The sequence below is a fragment of the Fundulus heteroclitus genome, chromosome 10, assembly GCF_011125445.2.
Source record: "Fundulus heteroclitus isolate FHET01 chromosome 10, MU-UCD_Fhet_4.1, whole genome shotgun sequence".
NCBI classification, from domain to species: Eukaryota; Metazoa; Chordata; class Actinopteri; order Cyprinodontiformes; family Fundulidae; genus Fundulus; species Fundulus heteroclitus.
In genome coordinates this window covers 18,731,319-18,755,555 of record NC_046370.1, presented here as the reverse complement: position 1 = coordinate 18,755,555, position 24,237 = coordinate 18,731,319, and the positions used below count along the sequence as shown (strand labels likewise).

At 40.3% G+C, this 24,237-nt stretch overlaps 2 protein-coding genes across 3 annotated transcripts; one reads left to right on the top strand and one right to left on the bottom strand.

Annotated features, from left to right (window-relative positions):
* The first annotated feature begins 855 nt into the window (after nt 1–855).
* Nucleotides 856–8,017, top strand: snf8 (SNF8 subunit of ESCRT-II). The gene is made up of 8 exons (XM_012876999.3): nt 856–1,079; nt 2,501–2,551; nt 2,665–2,803; nt 2,899–3,003; nt 4,382–4,454; nt 4,534–4,675; nt 5,702–5,776; nt 6,777–8,017. Exons 1-8 carry the CDS (start codon nt 1,026–1,028, stop codon nt 6,912–6,914), a joined length of 777 nt encoding a protein of 258 aa, XP_012732453.1. The 5' UTR covers nt 856–1,025; the 3' UTR covers nt 6,915–8,017.
* A 4-nt stretch (nt 8,018–8,021) lies between these two features.
* calcoco2 (calcium binding and coiled-coil domain 2) lies at nt 8,022–22,636 on the bottom strand. 2 transcript variants are annotated; one of them, XM_012876995.3, is made up of 15 exons: nt 22,530–22,636; nt 21,865–22,063; nt 21,004–21,100; nt 19,997–20,157; nt 17,590–17,706; nt 17,338–17,463; nt 17,155–17,259; nt 16,978–17,075; nt 16,521–16,590; nt 15,459–15,626; nt 15,170–15,358; nt 13,525–13,641; nt 13,275–13,446; nt 11,995–12,020; nt 8,022–10,894 (listed from the first exon to the last, which is right to left on the bottom strand). In XM_012876995.3, exons 2-15 carry the CDS (start codon nt 22,048–22,050, stop codon nt 10,730–10,732), a joined length of 1,797 nt encoding a protein of 598 aa, XP_012732449.2. In that variant the 5' UTR covers nt 22,051–22,063; nt 22,530–22,636; the 3' UTR covers nt 8,022–10,729. The 2 variants fall into 2 exon arrangements, with proteins under 2 accessions (XP_012732449.2, XP_035998073.1); XM_036142180.1 differs by having other exon boundaries at nt 21,865–22,056; nt 22,530–22,581.
* Nucleotides 22,637–24,237: the final 1,601 nt, after the last annotated feature.

Below are 24,237 nucleotides of genomic sequence, written 5' to 3'. Positions count from 1 at the left end.
AGTTTTTTTGCTGCATTATTAAAACTATGACGCAATGCTGTTACATAGTTTTTCTTCCCTTTTTTTGACTAGATCCAGTGATTTTGACACAGCATGGCGAATCTCTGAAATGCACTTAAAAGTAGCCCATTTTATACCACATAATGAATATAAGGGTAGCGACAAATGTGAAAAGATTGCTATTACATGTTGAAAAAAGTTCAATAAGTGCTTTTATTACAGAAAGCTGAATAATTTTAAAATTTTGTTTGGTGTAATTTACAAAACAAAAGGTAAAGGTTGAAGTCGCAGAATTGTAAAGTATGTATGTGATATTTAACCAAAATAGAAGAAAAAGTATGTCTTCCGTTTTGCATGTCTTTTTTCTTTTTTCTTTTTTTTCACAGCTATGTCTCAGATCATCAAACAAATAAAATCAAAGTAAGGCTGAGTAAATATAAAATAGAGAGCTAATCTATTAAGAAAAAAGGTGGATCTTTGACGAAATATCATGGTTATTAAGTTAGTTATATTTATAGAAATGTCATTTAAAATGATATAACTTACTTGTGCTTTGGTGCTTTCTGCTGGTCATATTCTTTAACTGTTCGAATAAGTTATTCCATTCCATAAACATATAATATTAGTAACAATTGCAAAAACAAACTAACTACAGATATCTGCAGCTCTCTCGAGAACAATATATAAACATAAATACAATATCTATGGGCTTTAAAGATCAGACAAATTATAATGTCAAAATTAAATTGTAAATGATTATTGTTTTTTTATAAATGTACACAATCATTTGTTTTTTATTTTTAATAAAAGTCCACAAACATTTGGCAGTAGAGGTTACGTATTTCCGGTAGCAGCTTGCCAGCCAGCGGAAGCGGAAGTAACAGGTTTCCGGCGGAGCGTCACTTTAGGGTCTGCAGACCTTCCTTGTACTTTACTACACAAAAGACAGATCAGACCTGTTCAGGTGTTCAAATGTCCTGATGTTTAGATCGTTACATCGATAATTTGGGCCAGATCTCGACAGAATGCATCGCAGAGGTGTTGGGGCTGGGGCGATCGCCAAAAAGAAGCTAGCAGAGGTAAGTTTACAGCGGTTTTGTTTTGTTTTGTTTATGCTATTTGAAAGTCTCTGCAACGATTTAGGGACTCCTAAGCATGGTTTTGTAAAGGTAGCGAAAAGTCTTGAATAGGTTTAAGATGGCGAATCTCACATGAAGGTGTACAAGTGAACGTGACAACGTCTCAAAAATAATCTCAAAACAATTTTTACGGTGACTAGCAATGAAACCAGAACCTGTGCTTTAGAGAACTAATGAGTTGCAGCTCAACGTGAAATGTTCACAAGAGAAGAGAAAATCTCACTGAAAAAAATCGACTGCCCTCAGATCAGGGCTCCTAAACCCAAAACATTATTTATGATAAAAGCTGTTTTTCCTCAACAGAAAAGGAACCGCCTGGATTTAAACAAGCAAGTTCAGTCATGACTAAAAGATTTGCTTTTGACTGATACGTTTTGTTAGCATTTTGGTGATCACCAAAGCACATTTCCATGTACAACCCGTCCACACCATGAAACATGGTGGTGGCATCACAGAGGCATAACACCATGTGAGTAGATAAACTCACAGCTGCCAGTGTTGAGTAAGCTCTGCTGTGGTGGCGACAGGTTTCCACTGCTAACTCATCAGAAGAACATGGTCTTTTGATCATTACTGGACTTGCTTGGATTACTTGGCCATCTTCACAGCAGCAGAACTATTCAACCTCAACGTTCTGGAGGATCCAGAAAAAAAACAACTGTTTTTCTGCTGCAATATTGTTAGATGCAGTTTCCTGCGTTGAGGCACAGTTTTCTTTTAAGGTAACAATTGCAAAAGAAGGCAATGATTTCGGCACATTCACCCCCTCTTGATCTCAATTTAACCTCGGCTCCTTCACAGGTAGAACCTCCTATTGGGAAGGTACTTAAAAGTGTAAAATGTATCAGATGGCAAAAATTAATTAACTCCACAGAAGGCGGAAAGTAGATTTCCAGTTTTGCGAAGGCCGGTTATCATTTATGTCTTTTAAAAGGAGAGAAAACATTCGCCTGCGTCGTAATTCAGCCTTGACCAAAACTAATTTTGTTCCTCCTCCTGGCATTGGAAGCTTTTTAAATTGTCCAATGCTTTATTAAATTCTGGAGTGATGGACATGAATTATCTGACGTGATGGAGAAATGCGATTAAAAAAAATAAATAAATAAATCCAGTGATGGAAGACGACAGAAGGTTTTGTGTATTTCTGCACTTACATCACAAAGAAATTCTAATTTATTGAACCCACACAGCAATCAAAACTAAACAGAAGCGTTGGAAGCTGTTATTCATAATTAACTTATAGAATCTAAACTTCTGGTTGTTTTATAGATAATTCGCCTAGGATTACCTGCTATGTTACATAAATGTCTGTATTTGTAGGATTTCCAGAGCCCGTGTGCCTAATCTGTTTCTTTCTTTAGGCCAAATACAAAGAAAGAGGAACTGTACTTGCGGAGGACCAGATAGTTCAGGTGAGCTCGTTCAAACCCATTCTGAATTTAAATGCTCATTTCCACAGTGTTGTGTTGCACCTACAAACATGTTTTTTTTGTTTGTTTTGTTTTGTTTTGTTTTTTGGGGCCAGATGTCAAAGCAGCTGGAAACGTTCAAATCCAACCTGGAGGAGTTTGCCAGCAAGCACAAGCAGGAGATCCGAAAGAACCCGCAGTTCAGGGTCCAGTTCCAGGAGATGTGTGCCACCATCGGCGTCGACCCGCTGGCCTGTAAGGACACCCTGACTCTTCTCGGCGTGTTTCCCTCGCTGTCTTCGCGCGAAAGCTTCAGCTGACGCTTTGAAATGTCTCCTTCTCTCCCGCAGCTGGCAAAGGCTTCTGGTCTGAGATGCTCGGCGTGGGCGATTTCTACTATGAGCTGGGCGTCCAGATCATTGAAGTGTGCCTCGCCCTGAAACACAGGAACGGAGGTTTGAGTCTGACTTTTCAAAGATGAGGCGTTCTCATTGTTCTGCCTAGCTTTAACGTTACACCTCAGCTCAGTCTTTACAAACTAGCTACATGTCAGCTACAGCGCTTCACAAAGCAACTCATACCCCTTCAACCTTTTTCATTTATTTTTTACATTTTGTCACTTTTTACTGCAACTTTAAATGCAATTATTGTTATTTTATGATATAGATCGACACGAAGTATTGCACTGTTGCAAATGAAAATCTGAGACATGTTGCACGGACATCTTATGGAGAACCAGAGGTGTGGCTGTCCACCTAGAGGCCAGTATGAACGGTCATCTGCCTCGACCGACTGGGGTTACAGAAGACAGAGCAGAGACACAACAAGAGAAACAAAAAAGCACAGAAGCACACATTGATCTAGTAATCTGTTCTACATTAGATGGTAGTAGCGGGTGAGCCGTCTTCTCTGGATGATGTCACAGCTAACAGAACGCCAGACCAGGTGTACCTACTATGAAGAAAAAGAGAGAGAACAGAAAGTTAAAGCAGAAATGACGACAGTCATTTCAATGTAATGCAATGCAAAACTGGAGAACAGTAGAAATCAGTAGAGTGAAAAAATTAGACCCTGATGTCCTCCAGTAGCCTAAGCCTATGGCAGCATAACTATAGAGGTAGCTCAGGGTAACATGAGCCACTCTGACTATAAGTTTTGTCAAAAAGGAAAGTTTTAAGATTAGTCTTAAAAGTAGACGGGGTGTCTGCCTTACAGACAAAAACTGGGAGTTGGTTCCACAGGAGAGGAGCCTGATAGCTAAAGGATCTGCCTCCCATTCTACTTTTAGAGAAGAAGGTGATGAAAACAGGGAATGACAGTGGAGGCAGAGTGTAGCAGCGTGATGGCGGAGCTTGTTGCCCTGCGTGTCGTTTCTTAAGCTGATTTCTAAACTGCTCTTTTGGTGCGGGTAAATCCTGCCTTTTCCATCTGTACGACCGGTTCAGCGTAAAGCTTGTCGTTCCGGGCGCTCGACTCGAGTTTATTCTGAAACTCTGGACAACCTCAAGCAAAATGATGACCTGCTGGGTTTCCTGAGCAGACCACTGCAGAACATTCTCGGTCACCGGTTGTTTCTATGTCCTGCATCGTCCTCACCCCGCCTTACAAGGGAGTCGTCTGGACTGGCGCGCAGGGGACAATCCTAGAAGAAAGTTTGTTAAAGGCAACAAAATACTTTTCCAGGAATATAGGAAATGTGGTTCTGACAGAAGAAAATGTAAAAAAGTTTTAAGGTGTACAAACACCTTTTGTGTAGTGCTTCTACTGGACCCGGTTCATTAAGATCAGCTGATTGAATGAAAACGTTACACTGACATTCCTCTACCCTGTCAGGACTCATCACCCTGGACGAGCTCCACCAGAGGGTGCTGAAGGGCCGGGGTAAATATGCCCAGGATGTGAGCCAGTAAGTTCCTCCAGGGGCAACACGGCCTTTCTTCCCACCGGCAGCATTTCTCCTGAAAGGCTGAACTTGTGCTCCGCAGAGACGACTTGGTCAGAGCCATAAAGAAGCTGAAGGTGATGGGGAACGGTTTTGGGATGATTCCCGTTGGCGGTTCCTACCTGGTGCAGTCGGTGCCGGCAGAACTGAACATGGATCACACCGTGGTTCTGCAGCTTGCCGAGGTAACACAAAGCGTTGAGTTGTTTTCATTTCATTCTTCTTCTTTTTTTTTCTCTTCAGATTTTAAACAGGCTGTAGTGTGATTCTTGACTGATTTCTACTTGAAATGGATCTTTTCTGGCCTTTTTAATTCCATAAAAAAAAAAAAAAAAAAAATCAGACCGCTTTGGGATTGTGGTATTTTCTTTTCTTCAGCGTTCGCTAAGAGGAGATCAGTTTCTGATGGACCACGTGTCAGTTTCTGAATAAAGCAAAACCACATGTACTAAACCGAGTCCAGACGGATGAAACAGTCATTAATTAATCCAAGCACATTTCCTTTATGCATCCAGAGCGATGTGGAAGCAAGCTCATATACGGGAATATGAGACACCTCCCATGACACGCCCCTCACTCAAAAATAAAATAGATCTCATAAACGCTCCGCACCTGGGATCTTCCTTTCTGCACGATCAACCATTGTAAATGAGAGGAGCTCCACGGATGAAGTCGATGCGCCTAAAAACACAAAACCAACAAGAAAATGTATTTGATGTTTGAAATAAGACTAATCTGTTAATGAAATGTTCCATTTAGATGAAATATTGGACGTGAATGCAGAAATGCCCAGGAAAGGGTGAGCCTGAGGCGCTACAAACGTTACGCATGTGTGCATTGGCATACCTGCTGTGAACCAAGGGGCTTTCATGGGGTTTGGTAGGGCCTGAGGTGTTTATGTGCACAGGCTGTTCTCAAGTCAGAATAGATAGATGGTCCCGCCGTTCAATTCTGAGTCTGGAAATGTCTGGAGAGGCGTTCAAGAAAACCCGCCAATCGGATACCGCCTCAGTTGACTCTTCATACCTGCGTAACATATTATACAGGTGTGCCGTCACCTGCGCTAAAGCCCAGGTGGGCCGGCAAACCAAGAGCTGAGATCTGCGTCTCTCATTTCCTCCGGGGGGAAAATGTTGCCTCTTATTCAAAAACGGAACATTTTGTCTGTTTGCTGCAAAAGTGACGTTTTTTGTTTCTGTCTCGCTCCGTAGAAAAAAGGATACGTCACTGTGAGCGAGATCAAAGGCGGCCTGAAATGGGAGAAGGAGCGGGCGTGTCACGTGCTGGTGAGTGCCGGGCCGAGGCCGCTGGAGCCACCAGGTCACAGTCGCGTCTTAAGATAAAGAAAACGATAGAACATTTTCTGCCGTTATTGTCCACAGGTTTGTTATTAGTAGATTGCAAAATGTGAGGAACTCTTTCGCCCTTGAGAATCACATAATCTAGGTCTGTTACCCAGCAAAGCCTTAGAAAGACTTCTACTTGCTTGAAACTTTGATTAGATGAGATCAGATAAAAACTTTATTGTCCGTAAAAACGGGAATTTGACTTACATAATCTGCCAGGTGCCTCTCATTCAAAAACACCATCATAATGATTTAAACTAAAACCAGTTCATTTATTCTTCCTCTGGTTTAGGAGTTTAATGGAATATGGCACAAAGAAGTTCTTATACCTGTTCCTTCTGCCTGGAGGCACCCTAAATCGCCTCCCAGATGGCAAAAGTTCAAATTCACCGTTCAAAGCATGACCTCAGTCCATAGAGACTTTTCCTGCCAGTCCTGTAGATCCTTATCTGGTTCATTAGTCGGCCTAGATTAAAAATGTTTCCATGTTCTAATCTAAAGAAGGGCTCCAGAAGCTGATCGACTACCAAGAGAAAGAACGCTATTTTATTTTACCACAACAATGAGATTTGAAATCTGTTTAGAGAGGCCAAGATATAGCTTTGATATATTTATCTGACAAGGAAGTGAAGTCATGACAAGTGTAAAAAAGACTTAAAATCCTTACGTTTTCACATGCTGGAAGTTCTTTTTATGGATTTTTTTGTTTGTTTTTACTCATGAAATCGTTATATTTCATCTAGCAGCAAAAGAGATTTGGTGTCCTCATCAGCAGACTGGAAAGCAAAACAGAAATGAAACTAAGACTACACCTTAACTAACACTGCAAACTAAAAGCATGAACCGTGTGCAATAAAATGTCTTTAGAGATAAATATAAGTTCCAGGACCAGGACCAGCGTGTTCTCATGCTGCGCGTGTCTGACTCCTCGTATTTCCAGGATCACCTGCTGAAAGAAGGCCTGGCCTGGCTGGACTCTCAAGCCAGCGGGGAGGCTCAGTACTGGCTGCCGGCGCTCTTCTCCGAGTTGACGTCCCGCGACGTCACGCCCGAGGAGGCCAACCAGATGTCGCCGTAAAACAAGATTTACGGGCGGATGTCCTTACGTCTTCGCTGGCGGCGGCGTCGGCTGACCTGTTGCCTGGAAGAGCTGGTTCCCCGCCTGGGACTGATGAACTGATGGATCAGTGTGGAAGACGGGGGCGTTCATTTTTTTTTTTTCCCCCCCCTCTCCTTCACAGCTGCGGCGCGTTGCAAAAGTTTACTCACCTTGAACCTTCTCAGATTTGTCACGTTACGACCACAAACTTCATTTTATGCGACCGCGCAGCACTAAGACGTCAGAGTTGAAGGAGGGAAGATTTATACGTGGTTTTCAAAACGAAAATTAAAAAAATTGTGCCGTACTTTTGCACATCCACCTCTTAGCTGTAGTCCTCACCTGAAGCTCATAGGAGACGGATTTTAATTCCCCCTAATTTCCCGACTCAAGCTCAGTCAGATGGGATGACCGGTATCTCTGAAGAGCAGCTTTAAAATATTGCTGAAGATTATCGCATTTAGTTCTGGACTTTGACTGGGCCGTTCTAGCACATTTCATCTAAAGCAGGGTTCGGCAACCTTTACGATCCTTTGGACCATAAAATGTAGTCTAGGGCAACAAAGCCTACACGAAACTATATACCGTAGAGTTGAAAGAGGCCCGCTTTGATTTTTCAGAATTAACAAAACCTGGAGACATAATTGAATTAAATAAATAGGTCATACACACCATTTCAGCCATATGACTTGCATGATTCTTCCATTTTATTCTATCAGAAAACAGAACTGATCAAATATGCCCTCCTCATTACCTTTCTATACAAAAGCTATTTTATACACAATTTTTTTTTTTTCCCACGCCTGCCCTGTATTTGGCTTCATCTTTATTCTTCATCAACTCTGACCAGCTCTTCTCTCCCTGCTGACGTAAACGACCCCCATAGCGTGACGCTTCACCACGGAGAGGAGAGAAAATGTGGGAAAGTTCAAGGTGGTGTGAATACTTTGGCAAGCCAAATTCTGTGTAATCTTGGTTGAGTCTGTCTTTTTCTTCGTTATTGGGGAATATCTCAGTGTGCTTAATATGTAAATATTAACATTTTCTTGTATAAAACCCTTTTAAAGAAAAACTTTACACCAGATCTGTTGTATGAGCTTTTATTATGCGGCACAACCCACTGACAGTATTTGCAGAGAATCACATGAACTGATCAAACACCCATTTTCTCACCCAGGATACTCTTAAAATTCACCAGGTAATATTAAATATACGCCGATCTTAGTATGGTAGACCAGGAGGTCCTTTATGATGTCAGAAATCCAAAGCTTTGCTTAAAATAAACTCTACATGTTGCATAAACAGCTATTTTGTAATGCTAGGCTGTAACTTTCCCCCCAAAGAGTCCCTCAGGTTTTTCCACTTAAAACTTGGTTACATTTAGTTGTTTTTAACCATATATATATATATATATATATATACAGAGCTCAAACAGAAGCACTTTTGGTTGTTATGGCTCCACTGATGAATAACAATCCCAGTTTAGTGCTTAAAGATAAGTTTAAATGATGATTAAGACAAAACAAAGTAAATTGGGCCAAATTCTCTTTACATTTCTGGTGCTCCACACCAGAAACAAAGGTCAGCATCAAGGTAAACCAGGGGTTTCAAAAGCTTAGCTTTCAACTCGACTCATTTTCACACCAATCCATCGGCTTAAAGTTCCCTTAATGTTGGCATAACTGTTTTGTTTTTTATCTGGATGGACAGAGGAATGCAGTGCTGCCCCACCCCCACCTATAGCTGTGCACAGCCTGTCAGCTGCATACAAGAAGGTTCCTCCAACATCTTTAGGCAACGCAAGATGCAAAAAGGCATTGAAAGTGCTTTATATGATGACACGCATTACAGTTGCATAATAACGGAAAGTTGGACTACAGCCTGAAATTATGTTTAATAGTACAGTAAAAGGCAGCGCTACAGAAATGGGTTTTGCAGAAACTCAGGGTTTCAGCAGTTTTACCGTCTTCTGGAAGTTTGCTCCAGATTAGTGGGGCAAGAGAACTGAATGCTACTTCTCCAGGTTTGGTTCTGATTCTGGGGATGTGGTTCTGGGTCAGCTACAGTTGTCTGATTGGCTTTTTAGGCAGACCTGGGAAGAGACTTTTGCAGTGACCAATTCGACTAAAGATAAACGACAGGAAGAGTTTTTCCAGATCCTGCTGAGACATTAGTCCTTTAATCCAGGGAATGTTCTTCGGGTGATAGAAGGTCGGGTTTGTAATTGTCTTTAGATGCCTCTGAAGGTTTAGGTCTGAGTCCATCACTACAGCCAGATTTCAGGCCTGATCAGTAGCTGAAGCTGTGTGTTGACTCTTGATCGCTCCTCTTTTGGTCCTAACATAATTATTACTTTGGTTTTGTTTTTATGCAGCTGAAAATAATGTTGGCACATCCTCACTTTAATTTCTTCTATATTTACCCAGCGCTTGAATAGGTTTTTAATGACATTGTATTGGAGGGTGGTGTGTCATCTGCATAGTTATGGTAACTTATCTTATTATAATCTGAGCTACTGGGAACAGTTAGATAATAAATAAAAGGAGGGGAACCCCGCATGTTTAAGAAAAACACTATCAACTGTCTGAAAATGTGGCAAAGACCCAGAAAATCATGGTGTTGAAGCTAAAGAAGGACTTAAAATAATGCCTGTCGTAAACTGCTGCTAGAAATCTACGACATCACTGTCAGGCTGAATGTAAACAGGCTTTCCAAACAGATTGCCTGAAAAAGCTACCCTGCTATTGTCATTATTCTGTGAACACCAGAACAAAAGAGGGCATACCTTTCCGCACAATAAACTAATTGACTTGGCAATTAATTTTAAATTTAATGGATGCTCTAAAATTTGTACATGAGAACACTGCCAGCTGATTTTCTTTACTTTTTTTTTTACGTGCTTCAAACATTTACAGTCAAATTCGTCGATAAAGGCTTGATGTGACAACAAGATAAGCAGAAAAACAGAATTAAATACAGTGACCATTTAATTGGTTAGAACCGGTAATGTTTTTTCATTGCAGCGACAGACTTTTACCTTACTGCCTGTGGTGCATTGTTGGCAAATTTACTTCAATATTTTGAAAAAAAAAAAAAGAACTAAATAAAGAGAACATTAAAAACAAAAAGATATAAACCGAGCCTCAGTTCTCAGTGAGTTCAAAAAATACAGCAGAGTAAATTATATCATTTTTTTCAGATATTAAATTTCAATTCCCAGGAACAAAATAATAATAATAATAATCCACCCCCATCCTGCATTCAAAACCAATTTGCTCTTGGTTTTAGCCCGTATATGTGAAATATGGATGACTGAAAACGCTAAATTAAAAGAAACAACATACAAACACTTATTGACAAAAACAGTTAAGCATTTACAAAGACCAGCCATAGATTTGTAAAACAGTCATCTAGCCAGAATCATCTAGCCTGTTCTGGAATCTAGAACAGGCACCAAAGAGCAATAGTACCAATATAAGGCACTTGCTGAAGCATCCAACAGGCCAAAGTTAGTCCAATAATGTAAATTTCTGTCCTGCATGTGGACCAAACTACCTTTAAATCTGACAATTCTTGCTTGTGTCTTGCTAGTGTCATGCATTTATGATTGGTAATGCATTCCTCTATTCCATATATTTATGGAGATTATATATGAGACATTTGTATCCCTTCCATGTATAGATGCAATAGCTTGTTATTTTTGCAGATCTTGAGAATCTAAGCCATGGCGACTAAAATAAAAAGTCAGTTTCCCACCACTACGATCGGTTCCCACCACACCCGTGGCGCGGCTCTCACAGCTCGTGGCTGTAGACGTGATCTTCAAACACGGCCTGCTCCATGTTGTCGCAGATCATCGTGCAGAATGGACACACTCGGTGACTCTGCTCGTGCTGCTCCAGCTCCTGCTGGGTTATGCCGGGGAAGCTCTCCTGGCAGTGGTGACACACCAACAACGGCTGCCAGAAAGGGGGGACAGAAATAGGGCGTCACGAGAGGTAAGAAAAGAAGGAGCGGATTAGGTTTTAAGTCCCCCTTAAAAATAAACGGTAAACATTCGCTCATGTGGACCTGGGATCGTGTGTGCAGAGGGATGTTTTTCCTGTTAATGTCTTGGAGGTGAGAGGGATCTCTTGGAACTGTTCAGATATTATTCTTCACACTGATGAGCTAAGTTTATTTTTACATTGTAACCTGATAACGTCACTTTCTAATTATTTTATTCTACTTCCACAAACTTTGTTCTCCAAGGTCTGAATGTCGCTCCAAATTACCCATTTTATTGCAAACACTTTCAATCTTACATTGATACATTGATATTTAGGTTAAAGTGAAATATGTTTTTTTTTGCCATCTGTTATGTTTAAAAGTTGCAAAATAAAAAATTGAAATCCAAAAAAAAAGGATTGTGCTCATAATTGGGGTCCGTTCCAGAAACCATCGGAAATTAACTTCACAGGCTCAGCAAACAGGAGTGGATAATCATCCAGGAAAATGATGCAAGGACTTTGTTAATGGATTCAGAAAGCATGTAGATGAGGTACAGCTCAGGGACATTTAACCAAATATTAGTAGACAGATATATTCATATGTTCGATTGTGACTCTGGTTGGTTTAGAGAAAAATCTGCAATAATTTCAAACTTATGCCCCCAATTCTTAGCATTTTTTACATCAAAGATTTATGCTGCGTCATCATTATACCCTGAAACGGTTCATATAAAAACATTAAAATGTTTCATACCATTCACACTGGTGACTGGATGTAAATCTCTGACTGAAAATGTAGAAACTGCATCTCTGTCCTTAGCTTATTTAAACCAGAAGTATCTACTAAAGTTAGTTTAACGCACGTCTGGACCCTGAAACGTAAACCAATACTAAAATACGCTGGCAGCACACTAGTATAAATGTTCTCTGGAGTATTTATTAAAATGTTACGTTGTTAAAAAACTACACCAGATTATGGGGTCCTGATCAGTTATTTGAACAGCAAGAAATTTTTCCAATTGTTTCACAAGTTAATATTGTTTTGTGCTGAAGGAAATAATTGGACTCACCTCATCTTGTGATACTAGCAAGCTATCTGTAAGAGAAAAGGAAGAAAGATATTGTGTCAACACACATATTTAAGAGGGGTTTCAACTTTGAATTAAAAATTGTAAAACGTTATATGACCAGTTAGGAAGTGAAACAATGGATTTAAACACAAAACGAACTTGTTATCTTAACAATCCCACGCTCTCTCTGTTTACAACCACAGCCTTCAGGGCATTTCATTGGGACACAGGCAGATATGACGGTTTTCAGCTTCTTCTTTTTTCTTTTTTTTAATAAGGAGAAAGCTCTGAAGTTCATTTAGCAGCATAAATATTGGTAATATCAATAAGTGTGTGGTGGAAAAGTAACATTATGCATCACAAAGAACACCACAGGGAAACATAGTGGCGGCGGCATGATGCTATGGGGATGTTTTCCTTCAGAAAAGAGGCTGGGAAACTGGTCAGAGCTGACGGGAATAAGAAATAGAGTAAATGGGTGTAGTGATAGCCAATAAAAAAACAAAATAAAAAAACATAGAGGTACCTAAAAGCAGCACGCCAGCAGAGCAGCGCCACGCCCCCAGCTTTGGTTGCACATTTCTATGAATCTGAGTGTGCTATCCTATATAACTGTGCAGTATTTCTTTCGTATGCTGTGAGTTTACCCTCAAGGTCTAGTCACTTCTTCTCATTCTTATTTAGAAAAACATACTTAATGTACTTATTCTCCCTTAACTTTATGACAATGTACTACTTTGTCTTGGTGTTTCACGCAAAATCCCAATGAATTACATATAGAGTGCAGTTGTAGAGTGACAGAAAATGGGTTAAAGTCTGAGAGATGTTACATTTTGTCCAGGACACCGTAGATAGTGTTTGTACACTGAGATCATTTGTATCTCATTAACTTCTAAATTTAGATGTCTGACTAAAGATCTGAAACGAGGCTCAAATGTGTGAATTCCCCTTTAATCCCGTAAAGCAGCAGCTGGGATCATAACACATTTACTAGCGATAACGTAATGTGTCAAAAAGCACATCAGTCACTTTGTTTTTTCCCCCCAGCAATTTAGAGTTTAACTTATGCTGCCGTGGCGAAAATAAAACACAACGCACACACACGACACGTTGCATTTCATGCGGCATGAAAACATTAACCCTTACAGGCCGCGCTCAGATAACAAGATGCCTCCAGCACGTCCTAAAGGACAAGGTTCAAACTTTGATTGCAGCACAGACTGACTGTCCGCTCTCATGTTATGGTAGATGAACTGCTCGGGTTTATCTGCGGTGCTCACCTATGGTCTCGTATATGTTTTGGGGCTGAGCCGGTCTGTCCTGCTGGTCGCGGCTGGCTGCAGCGTCACCGCCTGCTACGATGTCTGGCTGCAAGTACGACGGCTCGTCGGCTGCCGGTGGAGCGGTGTTTGTGTAAACTGAGCGAAGCCTCTCAATGTCACCTTTGAGTTCCTGAAAGGATAAACACAGCTCAGGTATGTGCAGTCACCAGAGAGACTCGGATTTTCTGCAGTTCTGTTGCCCACATACCTGGTTCTCTCTGGTGAGCTCGTCTCTCTCTCGGTTGATCAGCATAATCTCTTGTTCCTTGGCTTCAAGGGCGATGTCCTTATCTGCCAACAGGGCATTAAGCTCCCTGAGTTGCATCTGAGGAGATGCAGAAGGAACGTGAGTTTTGTGATGGAATGCCAGCGGCACGCTCCGTGATCTTTTGTTACATGAGGGACAAGAACGAATCGGCAAACCAGAATGCAGGAAATGCTGATGTCTGCGTTTTTCTTTCCTCTGCCAGAGCGTACGTACAGGAGTTATGCCGGTTTTGAAACCAAGGCCATCCATTAAGCCAAAAACGCAGCGCTGCTGTAGGCTATGAATTCAAATCGTTCCGTTTTCTTAAGGGACAATTTTCAAATCCTGTTCAACTTCTTTCTATGTTTTTTCAGGCCTGACGCCTCTTCTTATGTCTTTTACTTTCAGGCCCGACATCCTTCCAGCCTCTAAAAGACCTCCTGGCAGGAGCCACGGCTGTTGTGACGGTCGAGCCGAGTCACTCAGGCTACGTTCACACTGCAGGTCTTGATGCTCAATTCCGATTTTTTTGTGAAATCGGATTTTTTTGCGTGGTCGTTCACAATTCCAAATATATGCGACCTGTATGTGATCTCCTGTGTGAACTGAATGCGTTCAACCTAAGTGTCCCGCATGTGCAGTTGAGGACGCGATGACGTCACACGTAGCAAGCGTTCTCAGTGTTTGTGGAAGTAAACATGGATTGTAATGCTGGCGCGCATTTTGCGGTCATTAATTTATTTTCTAACCGGAGTTTCCCTCCATTGACTGCTCTTCTCATTGTAGTCCGCTATGGGTGTCGTCTTTCTTCCCGCTTCTGCATAGCAGGACGCAGAATAGTGACGTTTGTCGAGCATCAGTGACGTACAGGTCGGATAAATGCGACCCGGCCGTACAGACACAGGTCGCATTTGAAAAGATCAGATGCGTATCGAATTCAGGACCACATATCTAAATGGCCTGGGTCGCATTTAAAAAAATCTGATCTGTGTTGTTCAGACTGTCATAAAAAGATCAGATACAGGTCGCATATAGGCAAAAAAATCGGAATTGGGTCACTTCAGGCTGCAGTGTGAACGTAGCCAGAGTGAGCTTTCACAAGCCTACCCCAGACCATAGTGACCATACCATAAACCCCCCTTTTTAACATCGGACATGCTGCTAAACTTTTGCCTAAAGTAAGACTTTAATCGGCACTGAAAATATTCTGACTCTTTAATTTCTTCCTTAGAAACTGTATCCCCTTAGCTTAGTTAGTTTCTGGAGTAGAATTAACATATTTGTGTTTTCTTGTTTTTTTTTTTTGGGTGCTTCTATTATTTAATTGAGAAATTGAACTTGGTGTAGTTTATAATAAAATTAAACCTTGATTAAATTAATTATCCGCTCTTAGTGGGCTTTCTTCTAATGCTCAACTGAAGTATGATTATTTAAATTGATGCTAGGTGCATCTTAAGCCAAGAGAGAAATAGATTCTTCTTGCTTCCCTGCGTGATGAAACTGACCCAGCAGGAAGGTAAACGATTCCTTCTTCAGATCATAAAGGTAGCAAACATCTCTTCCGCTTTAATGTAGGACATCCAAACTGAGTTTAACCCAGATTTACCTCGTATTTGCCGCTTCTGCGCTCCTCCATCTCAGAGCCTCTGGCCAAATTCTTCAGCTGCTCCTTGACATCGTGCATCTCCTTTTCTAAGTACTCCGCTTGCCTCCTGGCGGTCCTTGTCTCCTCCTTCTCTGCCGCCAGCTTCACCTGGGCGTCCTGCAGCTGCCTGGAGAGACTTTGAACCTCCCCCTGAAGAAGAGGACACGTCATCAAGCCTCGTCACTTTGTACTTGAAATCCGTCCGTGGCGTGAAGAGCTAATTCAGCTTGCTTGCTAAAAGAGATTGTACCCTGAGCTCCGTCTGTGGAGACGTCGGCAGTGAGCCTTGTTGTGAAAGCCTCCTACACAACTCCTGGTTCTCCCTTTTCAGTTCGTCCGCGTCGACTTTGAGGCCTTGCAGCTTTTGCAGCTCCACGGAGAGTCTTTCCTTCTCTTTGTTGGTGCTCTGCAGATCAACCTGCAAACGACAGCGCGCATAGTTCAAAGGTTTTGACCATGAGACACCTTCCAGCTGGATGCCGCTAACCACGTATCAAACCAATGTTGGTCTATCAGATGAACCGACTTCCCAGAGGTAAAAAGACTGCAGCATGAGAATGTAGAGGGAGGTCTGAAGATAATCCATAATCATGGGGCAGACCATGGCTAGATGGATGTTTTATTGATCTCCCACTATCCAGGCTCTCTAAGTTATAGCTACATGTGTCTTAAACCGCTGACGAGACTTAAAAACTGTACACATCGGACTAAATCAAATTCAAACATTCAATTTAGCTTCTGATTGATTCCTTTTGGACCTTTTTGGATTTTTTTTTTCCAGTTTATGCTCCTTGGAAATGGGTTGTCTGCTCCCAAAACGTCCTCATTCACACCCTAGTATGCTCTACAGCACAGGTGTCAAACTCAAGGCCCGCGGGCCAAATCCGGCCCGTCAAGGTAAATTATCCGGCCCTCATGAGCCAGAAAAAAAGGCATATATCCTTTTAAAGTGTATAAAGTGTCTAAAACTGTGCCTCCTGTAAGTGAACCCCAACCCAATATCAACTTCTTTTTGCAGATAAACTGTATAAACTGGGCCTAAGGGTGCTACTTTTATGTTACTGTGTATTTTGTATACTACTGTATGAACTGGAATGAAATTATGAAATGAAAAGTATCGTCTCTACACATGCAACCGGCCCTTTTAATGACTTCATGATGCAAAAGTGGCCCCATATAGAAATTAGTTTGACACCCCTGCTCTACAGGATCAGTTTACTGGCGGAATAAGTCGACCATGCCTTTAATTCATTTCAAATAGAAACGAGCAGGACATGTTTAGCTGCATCGTTTAAGCCTAAAGAGGTTTTACCTGCAGAAGCTGGATGCTGTCCGATGTTTTCGACAACTCCCGCTCTGTTTCTCTGAGTTTGCCTTTCAGCCTGAAACACAAAAAAAAACAGGAAAACGTGCGAATGTGTGGAGGAAGAATCATAATAAGTTTAACAATCATATGTGCCAACAAATCAGCTAAGCCAGCAAACTAAGCAGGCGTGTTTCCCACTATCTTTTACCATCATATTTAATTACGCGCATGCTTATCTTGTTATTGTTCCGATTATTAACGAGCAAACCAGCTCGTTTGAGAACAGCTACATTTATACTGAGATTTCTGATTATATATTCTGTAAGCAGTTGGTTTGAATGGATTTTTTTTAGGATTATCAAAAAAAAATAGGGGGGGGGGGGGCTGAATACAAAATACACATAAAAACGCTTCTGTGTTGATTCGTTTTCAAGAAGTAAAGACAGAAAAGGGCACACGTTACTTGGCAATCTCGTCGCTTTGTGACTCAAGCTTCCCTTTCAGCTCCTCGCGCTCTTCTTTCAGCTGATTGATCTTCATCACAGCTCGATTATATCTCTCCTGAGGAAATGATGCAGACAAAAATGGGCGTAGGAAGAGCAGTTGTAGCGGCTACAACGGGAAAGGGAAACCATGTTACCTCACTACTTCTTGACGACGTTAAGCTGGCGCTCTGCTTTTCCTGCTCCGTAGAGTCTTGTCTCTGTATTTCCATCTGCTTGGTCATCTGGATCATCATCTCCTCCTAGCAAGCAGCAGCATCAAAGTTAGCCTTTCATCCTGGTAAACGAGTGTCGGTTTTCCCCGCGGACCGACGACAAACCTTTAAACGGTCGTTCTCCTTCATCTGCTGCTGCAGCGTGTGCTTGAGTCTCTCGTTGTGCTCCTTCAGCTGATCCATCTCTTTCAGCAGCTTGGCGTTCTCTGCCTCCCTTTGCTCATTCCCCTCCTGAACAAATCAAACACGTTGCGTCAACTTATCAAAGTTCATTTTAAAGTTCGAGGACTTGCTCTGTTGCACAATAAGCAAACGTTGCAAGCAAAAAAAACAAAAAACAAACACAGCTGGGCGTACCTTGAATCTGCCGGCATCGCTCTGCAGAGAACTCTTTAAGGTTTGGTTTTCTGCTCTCATCAGATCCAGCTGTTTCTGCAGCTCAGCTTTCTCACGTTGACTCTGTTCAACTTGCTCCTGAGGTTAAATACGAGTTGCATAAATGTAAATTTTTACAAGCCTGAACATAAAGTCAGGTTAGAAAGATGTAAAGCAGGAAAACAAACAGCCATGCATCTTGTACAATGGCTGTTTCACTACAGGGCTTTGAATGTTAAACTACTGCGGTAACACGTGAAACTCAATCATAATAAGCTAATTTATGTGCCTACTGCTGGGTAGTTTGCGAAGAAAGTGCAACGATGATGTGCACATATATATATATATATATATATATATATATATATATATATATATATATATATATATATATATATATATATATATATATATATATATATATATATATATATATAAAACCAACCATTCTATGCAAACATCTTCAATCCTTTCTTCTTTTCTCTACATTTTCCTTCAAGTCGAACAGGCTTTCTTCTAATTCTGTGAAGTGATCTTGATCAGTAGTTCTTTAGACTTTATGAGGAATTTTTTAAAAGTCACAAAAGACATGTCCAAGAATTATCAAAGCATAAAAGTCTCCAAACTCCATGGATAAACCAGATGTGATTTAGCTATGTAAGGTGCTTTAAAATTCAAAACGCGAACCAGTCTCTGTCAAAATGGATATGAAGTATGAACTCTTGACGTTTCTAGGGAGCAGCCTTTACTACATGAAAAGAGGAACAAGTAGATTCTTGTATACTTCCGAGGGCTAACATTTATCTAGTATAAACGCTAAAATTGGCACCTAAGAAGATCATGTGAAAAAAAAAAACCTACCTGAGATATCCCTCACAGAATTAGTAGTTAGACAATTACGAATAACTAATATATATTCACAATGATTAAACTGATCAGAAGAAACACAAACACACCCAGCCCACAAAGAATAAACAGCTAACTGAGCTAAACACCAATTAAACGGGAAAAGAGGAGAGAATGCCAGCCGTAACATAACGATGGCGCGTTTTTGTTCATTTAGCTTTGTGACCTCTTGCCTCGTTTTCCATTTTTAAGATACCTGCCGTCGCAGCTAAACTTAAATGGATTTGTTTAGTTTCAACCAAGTTAAATTGATGATGCTAATATGCAGATTTTTCATATTATGTAGTATCAACACAATATTAGGTAGTTAAATATGCTTAAATAGAACCAACAGATGCCAGGTTTTCCAGATTTCCCTCTCTTGGCTTAAAGGGCGAGCTGGGTCACTGGTTCTGTCCATCTGAATGGACATCTGCTTGGAATAAAAGGTTATTTGGACCAGGCATAAGGTTCTACGGCAACATTTTGAAAGGACCTGAAGAAAACAAGTTCTTTCAGGGGAAAGGTCCAAAATCTGAGGTGTTCCTGTGTACGACCCAGAGTTATGAACACAGAACAGAGAACCTGGGCAAATTTAAATAGGATCTTTAGTCACTTTGTCAACAGCAGCCTGTTTGTTCTTATATCTTAGAGTAAAAGCCATGAAAGCTTAATGCTTTTATCTTCCACTTCTCCTTATTTTTAAGCAGGCACTTGCACGGTATGCTATCCTGGCCAGGTACAAGGACTGAGCTAGAACTGAGGGAAACAGCAACCAGAATCCACAGAAGAACTTGGAAAGAGCTTCAGATTCCCTGAAGAACACTTGATCCAGATCTCTTTAAAAAGACGATTAATGGGTCTGGCTGATTGGAAGAAATTAAAGGTGGTTGCAAACCTTTCGTACGTAAGAAATTAAAATGTAAAACTTAACTTGACCAACTAGTAAATCTACATGAAATCCAGAACGGTTTTACTGAAAGTGTCCTCCATCCATTCTCATTAATTTGCTCGGTGAGGAAAGAAAATAAGATGTTAATAACAGAGGAGGGTTTATAGTTCTAGTTCTAGTTGTAGTTCCTAACAATATCAGCTTTTACATGACTCTGTGTGGTTAGATGATTTAAATACAGGAGCAACTTTTCTTTTTATTTTTGTGCAATCAGGATGAATAAAAATAGAAAAAACCCACTAGTATTAATTTAGCCCCTTTAAAACTACGTAATGGGAACTACAAGCACCACAAGAGATATACATGCTGGCTTCTTTGTCTTCATGTTTGTTTGCTTGAATCTACAACTTTATGGAAAAGACCAAGCAGCACTGTGAGAGCAGCGTCGCTTTTATAGGCTTTTGGAAAGTTTGATTTGCTTTAACTGTAGCTGTGAGAGAAGGGATCGGCGCCTCAGTTTCCCGGCGATAAGAAAACAACGTTCATTTTCAAAGTGTTTATTTGTACTAGACTTGTGGTTATTTCCAGCAGTGAAATGACGCATGAGATTACCTGCGTCGTGATGACCAGCATGTCGTCATCCGTGGTGCTCTCCATGTTTTGCTCTGACGGGCTTCGGAAACAGAAAGCAGTGCTGGCTCCTCGCACCTGCCCGGCGTTGTCAACGTAGCAGAACTGGTAGAACTCGGTCTCGTCTTTGGGCAGGTAGTATTCTGATGGCAGGATGACATAACCTCATTACAGCTCTGCTCTTACGTAGGGGCATTCTTCGTCAGAGTCAGCGTTTAGTCAGTAAAAATGTTAACAACAGAGAAATATAATGAACATCTTTTGTGTTGAAAGAAGCTGATAACTGAACATCAAAGCTCAGATCAGTTTCTGATGAGATGGCCTAAATCAAATACTGTACATAAGAGTCAATTTATCCAAAAACTTGGAAATTTCACTAACTATAAAACATTAATTCCCAACTGAATGATTTCTTTTTTTTTTTTTAAATAACTTTTTCTCCTTTCTTTATTAGACACACCCCTAGCACTCGGTTGCAGCAGTGCACCTAATGCTTTTTCTTAGGCAAGGAGGCTAAGTTTCACCTCCTGTCATACATATAAAAAATCTTATCTAATGGAAACATTATTTAAAGGTAATTAAACTACCTTAAAGTTTAACTACTGCATATAAAGAATGGTCGTCATGCAGTGGGAACCTAATCGTAACCCCCTTATTTGGGCTCCTTGTTGGATAAACTTAAATAAAATAAATAAGAAAAAATAAAAATAAGAATCATGCTTTACCAAAACACTTAAAACAAATTAATAAGAAAAAAGCTCAATATATCTGTTAGTCTGTCAGACTTTTTTCACCTTCTTATGAACTCTAAACTCGAGGTAAATCTCTGCCAGGCATAAATCTACTAAATGTAAAACAGGATTAAACAGCTGAAAACACAGATTTTAAGATCAGTCGTGTTCACAAAGTGTACACACGATACACAAAGAGGAGTTTACATGAGAAACAAGAAACAAACCCTTTTACCCCGAAGGGAAAGTGAAAGTTACCTTTAAACGCAGCTTGTCTTATCTCTTGCCCCTGAGCATCATGATTCACCTCCACCCACACAAATGTGTGGTAATCCCTGGTTGAGCTCCACCCCACCTGTTTAAAAAACACAAAACAACCTGAAAATCTTACTCAGTTAAAGATACCATTTGTGGATGTTTTATTTTTGGCTTCAAGAATCAGTCCCAAAAAAAAAAAAAAAATCGGCAGCACATATCGAGCATGACAGAATAATCGGTATTGTCATCGGCCTTAAAAAACAAAACGTATCGGTCGATCTCTAATCGAAACCCAGTAAAATGAACAAAAACGGACGGGTCAAGCATAAACCAAGCTCAAGTCTGTTGCAGGGGTAGTGCGTGATGCAGTGAGTAAAGCCTGGCGGTTCGCAGTGGGGGGGTGGGGGGGACCCTGAACACCTGTTTAAGGGGTGGACAATAAATCGCTATACAACTTTATTCTATAAAGTTGATATGACATTTACGATATTTCAACATTACAGTCTATGATTACAGCCTTTGTCACTGACTGACGTTCTGGTATGGAATTTTATGTGTTTTGTTCTTTAAAGCAAATATTTCTAAAATGTTATATTTGAGAATTTTTAGAACCATGGTAAAAATAATTGTCCTAAGTTTGTACAGGCATCTCTTTTGGGCATTCTTTGCAGTCTTTCTGATGCTTCTATTTAGTTGATATCGGAATTATATTGTAATGACCTAAGTTTTGGCCATATCGTCCAGCCCTAACATGTCGGTGTAAAAGGAATCCTGTATATCTTAAGTGAGTTGGACTGAATGTGGAGGGGGAAAAAATACGTCTAATCGCTTTGAGGTATGACTAAACTAAAAGGTAAGTACCTTGAAGATCCCCACCCAGTCCCTGGTATTTGACTGGAAGTCAGAGTTGAGGGTAAAGCGGCAGATGATGGGCTTGGAAGGCGGGTATGAGTACGGGATGTCCGTGAAGGCCACCTGAGAGAAGGTGCGCGCTGGGGGGTCAGGCGCTGCTGCTGCTGCTGCTGCCGCGGCTGGGACGGTCTCCATACTGACCTACAGTCTTACAACAAAACACACCACATTCCATGAGTTTGATTGATTTACAGTAAACAGTTGGCACAGGCCGGCTAGGTTTCGCGTCTGAAAGCTGCTCCGGCGTGTTTCCAGCCTCTGTTCTTCCTGGCATTGTTTACTCGGCGTAATGCGCATTTAACATTTTTGCTTTCGGTTGTCGCAAAAAAACATGTTCTCCTCATCTCCTAATGAATCGCTTTTCTAAAAAACTGAAGCAACCTGCTTAGGTGTACTCGAGACGAATTTTATGACTCGAGTAGATAAAGGAAGGTTATATAAAGGAATTATATAAACACGGAAAAGAAAGTTTTTTAAAAAAACGAAAGTAAGCCTTTCAGGGCGCTCCGCATACATTTTGTGTTAAAACGTAGGTAAAATTATGTTTTAGGCAATGGCACTGGCTGAAAGCGACGAGATATAAGACAACTTTGAGGTAAAGCTGTGAAACTTACATTTGTTGTTAGTTGACGCAGTACCGAGATCAAGCGTCTGCTTCGCTCAGAGTCACTGAGTGATGCATTCACGTACACCTCGGACCTTTGTACTGTGAAAAATGATGACACGCTGCGCACGTAGTAGGTTATACCAAAAACGGAAACGTTGTTCAACAATAAATGTCTAAGATACATATTTTGTATTGAATTACAAATATTATTAATCTGTACACTGTTACAGCGTATTGGCTTTAAAAAAAATAAAAGGCAGACTTCTTAAGCGGACATTGTTTTAGCAGAAACATAAACAAAATAAAAACTAATTACAACAGCATACTATAAACAAAGATACAACTCTGTAAATTCTAGACTAACTTTAAACTAACCAGATTTCCCTGATAGGCGATTATTTCCGATCGTTGCGAAGTCAACAGCATCATGGGAAATGAAGTGTAATAATCCACCACTTTTTTATTCAAACGCGCTAGGTGGAGCCAAACTCCTCTTCGCTGCAGATTGTAATAACGCAGGAATATTAACTTTTTTTTTTTTTTTTTTTTTTTTTTTTTACACAACGAAGATGTATTTATGTGTTGTTGGGTTGCTTTTATTCTTGTCACGCAGCTACATAATTTTAGAGCAAAACTACATAATTACATTACAACTTTTCCGATACAGTGTCTAAGTATTCATAACCCTTGGGCAACTAATGGAAAATGGAGGCGATCATTGAGGCTGGGGCGTTTGTTCACATTTTTAGTTATAATTCTACACAACCCAGGCATTGATATGAAAGCATATTTATGTGTTAAACAGTCAGAAGTACACACCTAAAAAAGATCTGAGGCAAAGGTTGAAAATGCGCTCCATCCAGTTCAATTGAGCTTGAGCTTTTGTTCAAAGATGAACCGGTAAAGATTTCAGCCCCTAGATAAGCAGAGCCGGTAGAGACACCGGGCTACCCCAAAAGGCATGCAGGTGTGAGTGTAGAAAAAGGTGGTCTTACAAAGTATTGATTCAGGGGAGCTGATTACAAATGTAAAATAGAAAGTGCAACCTTTTTAAAAACATGTATCAATTCCTTTCCATTAACAACTATGTGTATTTGTTGGTGTATTACACAAACCAACCAAATCCATTTCAGTGAGTGGGTGCATCATGACAACTTTTTTCAAAAAGTTCAAGCAATTTGAAATTTGAAAAATAATGTTGATGAGTCTCTCTTTATGGAAATCAATAAATAATAATCAAGGCAATCCCATATATTGTCTTTATAGAAGAAATATAACTGAAGATGTTTCATTGTGCTCCAGTTTATGTTCTGTTTCCACAAATAATGCACAAAGCAAAGTCTTTGTGCATATGCAAGAGTACATGTACATGCAATTATTTTTCAAATGTTATAACAATAAAGCTATATGACATATAGTAAAATGTAATTTTTCCCCCCACTATTGCAAATGTTTCTGTATTACATTAAAAAACCACTAAACGAAGAAAGTTACGTCATTGCGTAAAAAAAAAAGAAATCTTATATTCATTAACAAATAATCCAATTGATTCAATCACAGCTGCAAAAATGATCTTCTCCAGAAATAAAGCCAAAGACGACAGATGACATGCAGGCAAAATTGTATAAGTTTATGCAGCATGTGTGGTTCCTAAGACTTAAATGTGAGATTATTCAGAGCAAGATCAACGATAAAGCTCAAAATTTTTAAATCAG